We start from the raw sequence: 12,878 nt of genomic DNA on the forward strand, positions 1-12,878 counted from the left end.
TGTAAATACAGTTCTTTGTTTTGGTATAATAATTGTTGCCTCGTTTATTTAACGGGCACATTGTGTACATGATAAAATATGTTTGAATTATTTTTATTTTAAAATTCAAAATTTTACTAAATAAAATTTTTTAGCTCTAAATATCATAATACACTAAACCCCTTTTCTAATTCAGACCTTGTTAGTTCAGCAGCCAGTCAAGTTGACAAATGGTACCTGTCTGCCAAATAGTTGTACTCTATAAATTCTGAATTATTTTTAGATAAGTTAATGGTTGAGAAATTAGAGACCAAATATTAACTATTAAGCAAAATAAATTTCATGATATTAACAGAAAGAGATATCAAATAATATTCTAAAATAATAACCTCTTAAGAGGTTATTATACTTGACAAGAAATTATATTCTTGTTTAATCCTTTACCCAAGCGTAAGCAAACACAGTTTACAGCGTGAGGTATCTTCAAGATTAAGCTACTTGTATATAGAAGCTGTTGACCACACATCAATTGCCTCAGTAACCCATAATGAAAAAATAATATGGGAAGTGCCACTATCCAGACCAGTTTCAGCCTTCATTGAAATCTCATCAATGAAAGCCAGACCCAAGATGATACCAATTTGTGAATTATGGGATACTAAAGTAATAGATATGAAGTCAACAGCTTCAATATGCAATTAGTCTAGTCATGAAGGTATTTATGCGCATAATTTGTTTGTTTTAATACTTGGTAAAGGATTAAACAAGTATATCATTTATTGTCAGATGTGATTTATTTTGTAACCAAGTGGGAGCGGGACTTTCAACAAATTTCTTAAATTTGATGTGAATCCTAAAAATATATTATCATCTATAAAAATCTGAAAGCTTTCTAATGATGAAAATCTGGAAGTTGTTGTTTCAAGTGGTATTTACAAAGTGACATTGGTACTCTTGGAATAAAATTAGCCTCTTAAGAAGTTTGCAAAATGTTTAGACTTTTAATTTTACTTTACTGAAAGCAGAAGTGGATTATACAGGGTGTTCGGGATAAATTTGACATATTTATAATTAATTATATTTTTCCGTAAGTTACATGTATTAACACACACTTCTCTTCATTTAAAAGTTTGGACCCTTCTTCATTCATATACAAGATGTCAGAAAGGATGGATAGCTGGAACCCACCTGAATCATGGAAGAGAATAACTTGTATCATGATGATTCGTGCCTGCCATCAAAATAAGGATATTACGACTGCTGCCCAATGCTCCCTGAATACAGTAAAAACAATCAGGCATGAACTAGAGACTTGCAATGGTGACTACGAGGATGTAGCAAGAAGAAAGATCCCTAGCAGACGATCTGATTGCGTTCGTACAGCAGAATTCCTCGCAAATCTGCAGGAACAGGTGTTGAAGAACCCTGGCATTGGAATTCGGGATTTGTTCGTGGAGTTGCTAACTGTAGTCAAGCCCTGGATAACAAGGGTAGCCAATGGTAGGCCGTATGTATGGCAGCAGGATTCGGCTCCTTGCCACACCTCTGGGAAAAGTCAAAAATGGTTGTCTGAAAATTTCTACGACTTCACCAGTCCAAATGTTTGGCCTCCAAACTCCCCAGACCTTAACCCCATGGATTATTTTGTATGGGGCGCAGTTGAAAAAGACACCAATCGCACTTCCAGTAATACAAAAGCCCAGTTAATGGATAAAATTAAAACCGTTTTTGCGGCCCTTCCCAGGGAGACTGTAGCATCAGCTTGTTCGAGGTTCCGAAGCAGAATTGAAGCTGTGATCGATGCTAATGGTGGTTATTTTGAGTAAATCTTGTTGATAGTATTGTAATTAACTCTGCCTGTAATGTTTTTTTGTCAATTCATTAAATTTAATAGATACAAAGAAGATTTTCTTTTTCCTTACGAAACTGTCAAATTTATCCCGAACACCCTGTATCTTTACTATAGGAGGCAACATTGATAATGACTTAATTACAGTACACTTGCTAATCTAGGTTATCACCAAATCTAGACTACTTTTCTCTCCCATACAGATCTGGACCAGTGAGGGTTTACTGTACATACACATAAGATTCAATATCTTCACAGAAAATGAGATAAAGATATCTATAAAATTATCAACATGAGCCACCTTACACTCTCTTGAATATACTGCAGAAGAAAAGGCGAAGCCCTCAGATTATCCACAGGAACATCAAAAAAACCCTGAACTTCTTTCTGATACAAGTCCATTGTTATAATGTGCGTGAGACCTTTAAGAAATTAGACAAATATTAAGTATAAAGAACAAAAAAAAACTTTTTAAACCACAAAAAAATTTAACATGATTAAATATAGCACTTTATACTATCTGACAGAGTAAAATATTCTTAAGGGTAATGCTTGAATCTTAAGTATGGTTTATGTTTTAAATATTTTTTTTTCAATAGAAATTTGGAATTTTTTTGGTTACAAATTGCAATATTTGTTTTGCTCCAGATTGGCATAAAGGTGAATGATGTGCATATCTGTAAATTGTGTTTTAAAGATTGAGTGTTTTTCAAGTGAAAAGTTTCCAGTGTGAGGGGAGAGAATCTTCTCTATTCAAAACTAATAACTTAGCATCAAGAAAAGTAACAAGTTCTTCCCATGACTGAAATATATCAATGAGAAGAAGGTCTTTTCAATGCACTAACTCTAAATGCATACAATGTTTATGGTGAAAGTTTATTTTTCACTTGGTTAGAGTATAATAAAATTAGTTTAATCCTTTATCCAAGTGTGAGCAAACAAAGTTTGCATTAAAAAAGGGTGGCACACCATTTGGCAACTCCTATAGGTGGAGATGACCTGCTAATGCTTCTGCCTGGTATCTCTAGTTGGGCCTGGCTCCCACTGAAGAGACCTCAATAAAGGTCGAAACTAGTCTGGGTAGTGGCCCTTCCCTTAATGCATAACATTAGACATATCCGCAAGGAGATGTGTTTTGCATTATACGAGATACTGAGATAGGAGTGTTGGTATCTTGCTCCACCTTTGCAACGAGTTTCCCTGGTGTTGTACCACCTTACCCCAGTCCTGAAGATACTTTCAGGTGCAAACTTTGTTTGCTCACGCTTGGATAAAGGATTAAACTAATTTTATTATAATGTTTATGGTAAAAAGAACAACGTTTCCTTACCATAAGCCTATTATATTCAGTTAATATAATATACTGGCATACGAACAAAATACACAGAAATATTAAGTATAGTATACCAAACTGATCCACAGAACATAAAACTAAACATTATTACTTACCAGATTTACTTAACATTTTAGCTACTAGCTTGGACACAATACAACCTCTTTTTCTCATTTTGCACTGTTTGCTATATGGAAGATAAGGAATAACACCTACAATGTTACAAGCACTAGAAGTCTTGCAAGCATAAGCCATAATCAAGAGTTCCATTATGTTGTTATTTACATCCCTTGGAAAAGAAAAAAAAAAAGATAATGATAGTAATTATCTTACTATATTTTGTAATATTATAATATTACAAATATTGATCTAGCCACTGATAAACAGCATAGAAGTATTTTAAAATGATTAGCATGATTAAACTCCTATTCAATGAGCACACTAAGGTAGAATCTATGAGACATGGGACACCATTTATTACTTCATCCGTATATATATTTCAGTGATCTGTCACATGTCATCCTCAGTTATTCAAAAATCCATTATATCCAATATGGTAAAATCACATTTTAAATTAAAATTTGAAAATTGTCATTTTAATGTTGTTCATTACAGTAGTAATATAGTAATATATTATTACTGTATATTTTGTTAATACATTCAAGTCATCATCATCATGTCATCTTCCTTATACCCTCTTTTACCTTATGGTGTCAAGGGTCCATTGATCATCGGACCACACTCCGTTTACAGGATAAGGTGGTCAACCTTATGCCCCGGTGTATCCTATGGCCTGTAGTGTTGAGTTCTCAAGGCCAGTTTGCCTGCTTTTGCAGGATGAAAAACCCCAGAATAAACTGGGAAAAAACCCTGCTGTCCACGCCCAAGACTGGCCAACTTGGCTATGGCTGAGGAAGATCCTTCAGCTCCTCACGTCACCGACGGGAATCGAACCTAGGACACTCCTTCCACAGGCGTATGGTTGCGAAGCACATAGTCACTAGGCTAAATACATTTAAGTGCATTTTGCTAATATATGTTCAAATATGTGACTTTTGCAAAATCTCAGTTATGTGAATTTGCATCCTTGAACTAGTGTACAGTGTGGCCTTTTATAGCAAATTGTGCTGCATTTTTTTTCAGTTCGGATACAAATATCCTTCAGTAGTGATGTTGGAATTTTTTATTATTTATATTGTAGTTTGCTACTTGTTTGTACTGCTACTGCTTCTGCTTCTGAAAATGGCATCCATAAAGAAATGCATGTCAGTGATACGGAAGACTTTGGTACGAAGATCTGTCTCTGCCTTAGATTTTTTCGCAGTGCATGTGTTGCAAAAATTGCTATATGTATGCACCAAAAAATGTGAAATATTTGTGGACTGTTTGGATAAACGAGAAGACAGAATGCATTAATGTATGTGATGTGTCTTGATAGATTAGAGCAATTAGAAATGGAAACAAGTGTTGGGGCCATAGTAGAAGAGCTGAGGCAAGAGTTAGTGAAAATAAAAAGCAAAATGAAACATCTGGAAGAAAATATTAAACATCTAAAAAAGAGATTTATTGAAGAGAACGAGAAGGAAGAAGTTAGTATTATGAAGAAAGAGTCAAAGGATAGTCGTATATCATTGTCATGAGATGTGCAATGACTAATATAATGCACAAAATGCTTTCCTGGTGGAACAGTGAAGCAAATAATTGATACATTGCAGAATAGAAAACACTGGGCATCAAAATTAGTGATAGTCCTGGACACAAATGACTTATTTGGATAAAAAAAGAATGCTGATAGAGACTTGAGGAAGTTGTTGTGGCAGGTAAAGAAGAACAGTGTTGTTGGAAAAGTTGTATGAGTGTTTCACAGATATGACAATAGTGAACTGAGAAGAGATAATGAATAGTAAGATGGCTGAGTTGTGTGAGGCAAATGGGGTTCACAATTTGTAAATCTGTGGAGTGAATTTGAAGGAAAGTTGAAATGGTTTAAAGTTGATGGATTGCGTTTGAATGGGTTTGGTGTTGGGCATAAGAAAGACTACTGTTTTCTGAGAAGGCACATAGTCAAGAAGTTAATGTAATAAATGATTAGCATATTTGTGCTATCCTACTTCACAAATACTTCCTCCTGTCAGGCAGATTGTACGACAGGAGGAAGATGGATATGAGGTGGAAGATGTGGTTGCAGCAGCACAAGATGGAATGTATAAGAGTAAGGATGAGACAGGTAGGAATAAAAAAAAAGAAAGAGAAAAAAAAAAAAGAACAAGAAAAGATTACTGCCAAAAATGGATATGTGGAAGTATTAAATGAGTGATTATAAGAAGTTCCATAGTCATTTGGCATCAGTACATTGGGTAGATAAGCTGAGCAGAAAAAATGTTGACAGTGCACGGAAATTCAGAAGGCAGTATCTGACACAAGCAATGTGTAACTGCATACCAAGCATTAAAGGAGTAAATAGAGTAGGATTGAAATGGATGAACAGTGAAATCAAGCAAGCTGTACTGGAAAAGAAAATGTTATGAAGGAAGTACAAGACAGTTGGTAGTGATTGGATCCATGAAGAGATAAAAAGTGCAGACTAGAAAGGTGATGAGCATGGTAAAGAAAGAAAAGGTGAAGTATGAGAGGAGACTGGCTGGTCAGGCCAAGGTTAACCTCAAGGGAATTTTTCCACTATATGGCAAGCAAGGGAAAGGATAATGATGAGAGGTTAACACTGGTGGATAGTCATGGCAGCAGAAAAACAGTTGAAAAGGATACAGTGAAATTATTGAAGGAGCACTTTATCAGCATATATCATACTGATATATGCTGATAAAGTGAATGATGAGGTGCAATATATAGAAGGAAGGCAGGTATTAGGAGAATTGGAAGTGAAAAAATCAGGGGTGTATCAGGTGTTGGTTGGGGTCGATGTTAATAAGGCTGTGGGAATGGATGACATATCACCATGCATTCTTAAGAAATGTGCACCACGGTTGGCTATGCCCTTGACCTGGTTATTTAATGAAAGTCTTGCAGTGAGTAGGGTTCCTAAGGAGTGGAAAGAAGGCAAAATAGTACCACTCCACAAGCATGATTCTTGAACAGAAGTTTCCAATTATAGACCAGTCTGTATAACTGTGGTTGTGGTCAAGGTCTTAGAGAGATTGGTTAGGACTAGAATACAGGATTGGGTTGATGGACATAACATTCTTCATGATGGGCAGCATAGATCTGTAAAGGATAGGTCCTGTTTTAGCAATTTACTTGCATTTTATGATAGGGTAACAGGGGTGTTAGATAAGGGAGAATTATATACAGTGATATTCTTGGACTTTGCAAAAGCGTTTGATAGATTACCACATGATAAGTTGGTGTACAAGCTGCAGAGGATGGGAATAGATAGTATATTGGCTAGATGGATCAGATATTAGCTCTCTTAACGATACCAGCAGGTTGTGTATGATGGAGCAGTGTCTCAAAAAAACAGGAAGGTAACCAGTGGCATGCTCTAGGATTGTGTTCTTGGGCTCCTAATATTTAACTTGTTTTCAAATGATATATCATGTGGACTGACTGGGGATCTTCAGTTGGGAAGAATTATAAGGAGCACTGCTGATGTTAATTCCCTTCACAAAGATTTGAAGAATTTTGACTTGGACATAGGAGTGGGGTTGTTGTTGTTTTAATATCAATAAGTGTAAGGTGTTCAATTTTGCAGAGCAGAAATATAAGACTGTGTACAATATTGATGGTGCCATACTGCAGGAAGTGGATGAGATTAGAGATTTGGCTGAAAGTAGACTGAAGTGTTGCAAAAGCTGCACATCGTAGTGCTGCTATGATAAGAAGACTCTAACATGTAGGGATAAGGAAGTGGTTTTGCCACTGTATAAAGCACTGATCAGACCGCACTTGGACTATTGTGCTCAGATCTGGTCACCTAGTTTTCACTGTGATGTGGAGACATTGGAGAGAGTCCAGAGGCAAGTGACTGAGACAATATTATTACTTTGAATTGCTGGCTATGGAGAGAGGTTGAAAAAATGTGGTTGCAGAGTTTAGTGGATAGAAGGAAAAGAGATGATATGATAGAAACATTTAAGTTAGTGAGAGGAATTTATTGGATTAATCCAGATGGGATTATAAAAAAAAGTAGAAGGCAAGAGGGGAAAATCCAGAGGTCATCCCTGGAAGTTATGTAAGAGTGTCATGAAGGAGGGAGTTGATTTTTTACATGGAAAATTTAGTTAATGGAACGCATTATCAGAACATGTTAATGAAAGGAGTGTTAAGGATTTTAAGATTCGGCATGATAAATGTCAGTTGAATGAATCTCCCACGATGAGTCTGACTCTGTGCAGGATGCAATAATAATAATAATAATAATAATAATAATAATAATAATAATAATAATAAAAACTAGGAAAATGCTATTCAAATGAATTTCAGATTTTGTTTTACTGCATTACATTCTTTCTATTTCACATTTCAATGTATATTTCTTGGTTCTTAAATTTCTACATTACTTACAATCTTATACTATTTTCAGTCCCATTACATTTTCAGTACTAAATAAAAAATATATAAAAAAATTCTTAAATACATGTAGTCACACAAAAAAAAAATAATAATTTTTATTCATTCAAATATTTCAGTCAGAAATCATTACTAGTGCATCAACACAATCACATACTTTTGAGTATGTATAATGCTATGCATTGGGAAGGACAACTACCCAGAACAGTTTCAACTATTATGGAGGTTTCATCAGTGAAAGACAGGCCCAAAAGAGATAGCAAGGTTAAAGTAACACAGAAGTCATATATATATCCTGCATACAAGTAGTGAAAAGATGCAAAACATTAAATAATGCATAGCATTATATACATTTCAAAGAATGTGTGCTTTGATTTATGGGATGCTAAGGCAATTAACGTGAAGTCATTAGTCTCTTTATACAAGTAGCCTATTCGTAAAGAAATTTCACACATGGACTTTATTTGCTTACATTAGGATAAAGGATTAAATAAGAATATAATTTCTTGGCATTTTTAATTTAATTTACAACAAAGTGCAAACTTTCTATAACTAGCTCTAATCCAGAGTAGTTTACTAATAAGGTGTTGTACCTTTTCACTGTTTGTATATGGAATATATTCACTCACACGCGCGTGCACACACACCTTCTTCATTACTTTAACCTTGGTATCACTTCTTCTGGGTCTGGCTCTCATTGGGCCTGAGTCTGATAGTAGCTTGCTTCCTGGGGAGTAGAGAGTTTCTGCTTGGTGGTTGGTTTTCGGCCGTCATTTGGAGCCATCACTGACCTTCCTGTACTGGAGTGATTCAGGTCGGGAGTAACAAGTTTAGTAGTGATCCTTTAGGATCACTCAAATTTAGAGCGATCTTCTGTATCACTCAAAGGTCAAAACCAGTCTTGGTAATTTTGCATATTGCATGGGAAGGGTCAGACAATTTAATGCATAGCATTATACAGGCCCAAAAGGATGTGCTCTTTGTATTATGATATTGTAAATTAATAATGTAAAGTCATTAGCATCTATATATAATTAGCCTAATCGTGAAGAAACTTCATGAACAAACTTTGTTTGCTTACACTTGGATAAAGGATTAAACAAGAATATAATTTCTTAGAATTTTTAATTTAATATCAGAAAGGTGGCAAAATGTTCTGAAGGCTATTGAAAAAAAAAGCTTAGAAAGGGAGTAAAGAGTACTGTAAGAGGAATCAAAGACAATAAAGGTATTGTCTTTGATTCATGTAATTAGTCTAGTTGACTAGAATATCATTAGTTGCATGAAAACTAATGATATTCTAGTCAACTAGACTAATTACTTTGAAAACTACTGAATAAAACAAACAGTGACAGAAAACACTCAACAGGAATACATATCAATACTTGAAGCAGGAAAAGCCATCAAAAATCTGAAAGTTGTAAAGGCAACTGGAAAAGAATTCTGGAAGTGATCAGAAATACTCAAATATGGAAGTATAAAATTTTTTATGACGACTACACTGCATAATTCAGAAAACCAGGTCAGAGGATCAAATTCCAGATGAGTGGAGTACAACTGTCATCATACCCATCCATGAAAAGAGAAATGAAACAATGTAAATGGGACAACATTACATCAAGAAATAAATAGTTCATATTTGAGTTATAAATCAGCAGTTAGAATTAAAGGTACAGGAAGATAGTTTGATGTTAAATGAGTTGTGACACAAGAGTGCACATTATTTCCACTGTTGTTCATCCTCTATATGGATTATATTATGAAGGAAAGTGACCTTAAATCTGATATGAAAATTGGAGATGTTAATCTCAGCTCTTTACTTCATGTAAATGTTATAATATAATGTAATCCTAAATAAATCCAGTAGAAATTTGCAGGACTCCTTGACAAAATTGAAAACTGCTATATATAAAAAAAAAAAAAAAAAAGGCTGTGAGAAAATAAGCATGAATACTGAAAGCATCAACACTATCCTAGATGGAGAGCATGTAGAAGTAAAACATTTCAGCTATTCAGACAATTTTTAGTGAAGGTGACAAACAGAAATATACAAAGTTAGCAAAGATGGTGTGGTAGGAAGTCAAATGAATAAATTTATATGGAATAAAACAGAAGTTAGTCAAAATACTAAACTAGCCTAAATTAAAGCACTAACTAAAGCAAACCATGTTTAATATATGAATCTGAGGAATCTGTTTAATATATGATTTAGGTGGACTGATAATTCACCTAGATCATGGTCTTCCTTTGGCTCTTTATAGTAAGAAGTGTCATAAATGACAGAAATATAAAATCTAAAAATACTGGAGTCTTAACAGATAGCAGGATAAATTGAAGGAAAAGTTAATAATAAGTTAGTAATGATGTAACTTTTTAGCAACAGTTCTCCTTCGATTTACCCAAAGACAAACTTCTTTCATTAATCTTTCCAGCATATACCAGATTTGCAACTGTCATATTTTGGTCAGTCTGAAAGATCAGCCTCTGTTCATCACAAAAAACATAAGTATATCACAACTTTGAGCATTCTGGTGTTGTGAGTGCCATCTCCTCAAATAAGAACAGATTTCTTATAGAAAGAAAAGACATTACTGAACAGATCCAATGGTATGCATTTATCAGCATTAGTGGTGAAATGTTGATCTTTTTTCCACATGTCATTCTTGTTCCATTTTTTAAGATGAAAATACCTATGTGATCAATAAGCAATATTCTTATTCATGTTATCAGTAATTTAGTATTTAGGTTTATTATTAGGTTTCTCATTCATTCACAGCATTATGTTATCTCTGAGCAGTTATTAACTATACAAATCCATTTGTATAGTTAATAACTAACACTGTTCTCACATTTGAGATGGTGCCTCAAAGAAATATCCTAAAAATACTTGACCCAAGCACAACATTAGAATGATTAGTGACAAATTATCATTGACTAATAAAGTAAAATAATGTAAATATCTGCAGAATGAGCAAGTAGATTGGTAGTTTTGACAAAAAATAGAAGAAGTACAATGGACATACTGCAAAAGTGGTCAGAATAACTAAAAGGATCATATGGATGTTAAGAAACACATTAAAAAGCAGGGAATTTATTATTCCTCTTTATAAGTTTTTGATATGACCACATTTGGACTACTAATTATATAAACAGATTTTGCTCACAGGCTTTCTAGCAGGATGTAAATATGGCAGAAGGATTCAGAGGTGGGTGACCAAAATGACAATTGGTTTGTGGAGTACTTCCTATGAGGATAGACTGCAGGTTCATAAGTTACAGAGCTTGTCCTAAACTTTGAGCTAAGCCAAAAAAAAAAGTAGATATGAACAGAAACGTAAATTATTAAAAGGGTTTAATATACAGAGTAGATGCTAAACAAATTTTTCAATATGTGACTTGATAGTAGAGAACAAGTGGTTACCTCAGAAGTTGTGTAAGGGTGGATTAGCAAAGCATAAGGGCTATATTTTTAGCTTAGAATATAGTGAATAAGTAAAATGAGTTGTTAATGCCTGTTGGTGTTTAAGGAGTATGATTAGCACTGGTTACTAATGGGTTAGTGAGTCTCATGCGATGTCTTTGGACTCCATAGAGATGCCCATCTAGTAATAATCATACATAACCAAAATTAAACATACAAATAAAACAATGTACTCAAACTCAAAACTCATGTACTCAAACTCAAATGAACTTGTCCTAGCAATGTGCATGATTATATTAAGTGGGTATACTTACATCCTGCCACATATTTCACACATTTTTTGCTTCTTGTTAGGGGCAGAATGTTTTTTCTGGAACATTAAATATTTCCATACAATTCACAATGAAATACTAAAATATTATTTTATTCAAATATTTAAGTCTCTGTGATATACTTTCAAAGAAACACAACTTGTCATTCAAGTGTCCCATGAATGAAAATCACAAGAAAATTGTGATTTTCATTCATGGGACACTTGAATTGCTAAATGACTATTACTACTTGAAATCTCTGATTCCATAATCTCTGTCTTCAGATCTGTTATTAATGCCTCAACAAAACCATACTTTAATGCTACATGAAGTGCTATGCACCTCCATTATTCTTCATGTTTTTGAACTGAGGAAAATTTAAAATTTTACTGTGTATTATACATTTATATATACATACATATATATATATATATTATATATATAAATGAAGCACTTTATATATATATATATATATATATATGCTTCATTTTTTTTGGAGTGGATATAGGGTTCTGTGGTGTTCAGTATATTCAATTTTGTTGATTTTTATTGCTGCTGTTTGATTTCTGCATTGGTGAACATTTCAAAACTGGCATCCTTAAGGAAGCGCACATCAGCAAACAAAATTAAAGCTTGTAGATGAGAGTGACCATGCAGTGCTGACTTGGAGGAAGAATAGACATGGGAAGGTATCGAAACAGAAGGAAGTTATGCAGAATTATAAAGCAGGTGACTATCATAGACTTAGAAACCAGGTTGAAACAGTACAACGGATGAAAGAATTTAAACGAAGAGGGATCATTATTGCATGGGAGATACTTAAGAAAAAAATTATAAGGCTCAGGTTAGGCAAGTTGGAGGAAAAATGATAGTGGATGGATTATCTTGCTGGATGGAGATGGGAAGCAGGTGACCAAAGCAGATAATGGACTATTTAATGACTACAGGCTTTATTCCTAGAAGAGTAATGAGCGGTGAAGTGTTAGAAGTCAATGAAGAAGATGCATTCGAATACTAAGTATACTAAATGTCAATAAGGCAAGAATGGAATTTCACTACATGTTTTAAAGGAATGTGCTATGGAACCTACAATGTGGCAGGTTCTCAGAGAGTGGAAGGAAGGTAAGATAGTACCATTGCATAAAGGTGGTGGTAGAATGGGTTTATTAAACTATAGGCCTGTTTGTATTTCTTCTGTAGTTGTTAATAGTTTGGAAAAATTGGTAAGAACTTGTATACAGAATTAGAGCCCTCTGTAGCTCAGTCAGTATAGACAAAGCCCTTTGGTCAGAAAGACCTGGGTTCGATTCCTGTCCAAGATGTGAGGAACCTTTATCTGGTCTCTTTCGACGAAAGGTGAGGTGAGTTAGCTGGTCTCATATGGAGGTAGGGGATTTCTTCAGCCAGAAACTCAGGTTTTTCGTCCTCAAGAACACGCAAAACAGCCCCATGAACACA

The 12,878-nt window shown here is 34.4% G+C and overlaps 1 protein-coding gene across 1 annotated transcript in view; it reads right to left on the bottom strand.

Moving 5' to 3' along the window:
* The window catches only part of LOC150108095 (phosphoribosyl pyrophosphate synthase-associated protein 2-like), a 110,379-nt gene that overhangs the window by 69,257 nt on the left and 28,244 nt on the right, over positions 1-12,878 (bottom strand). Inside the window, exons 4-5 of the mRNA XM_090416237.1 lie at positions 3,278-3,450; positions 2,135-2,250 (exon numbers count right to left, since the gene is read on the bottom strand). Coding sequence (XP_090272363.1) covers positions 2,135-2,250; positions 3,278-3,450 — 289 coding nt within the window. The remainder of the gene's footprint in view (positions 1-2,134; positions 2,251-3,277; positions 3,451-12,878) is intronic.

Source organism: Typopeltis vanoorti, chromosome 3 (genome assembly GCF_054136105.1).
Source record: "Typopeltis vanoorti isolate ZY-2024b chromosome 3, IOZ_Tvanoo_1.0, whole genome shotgun sequence".
NCBI classification, from domain to species: domain Eukaryota; kingdom Metazoa; phylum Arthropoda; class Arachnida; order Uropygi; family Thelyphonidae; genus Typopeltis; species Typopeltis vanoorti.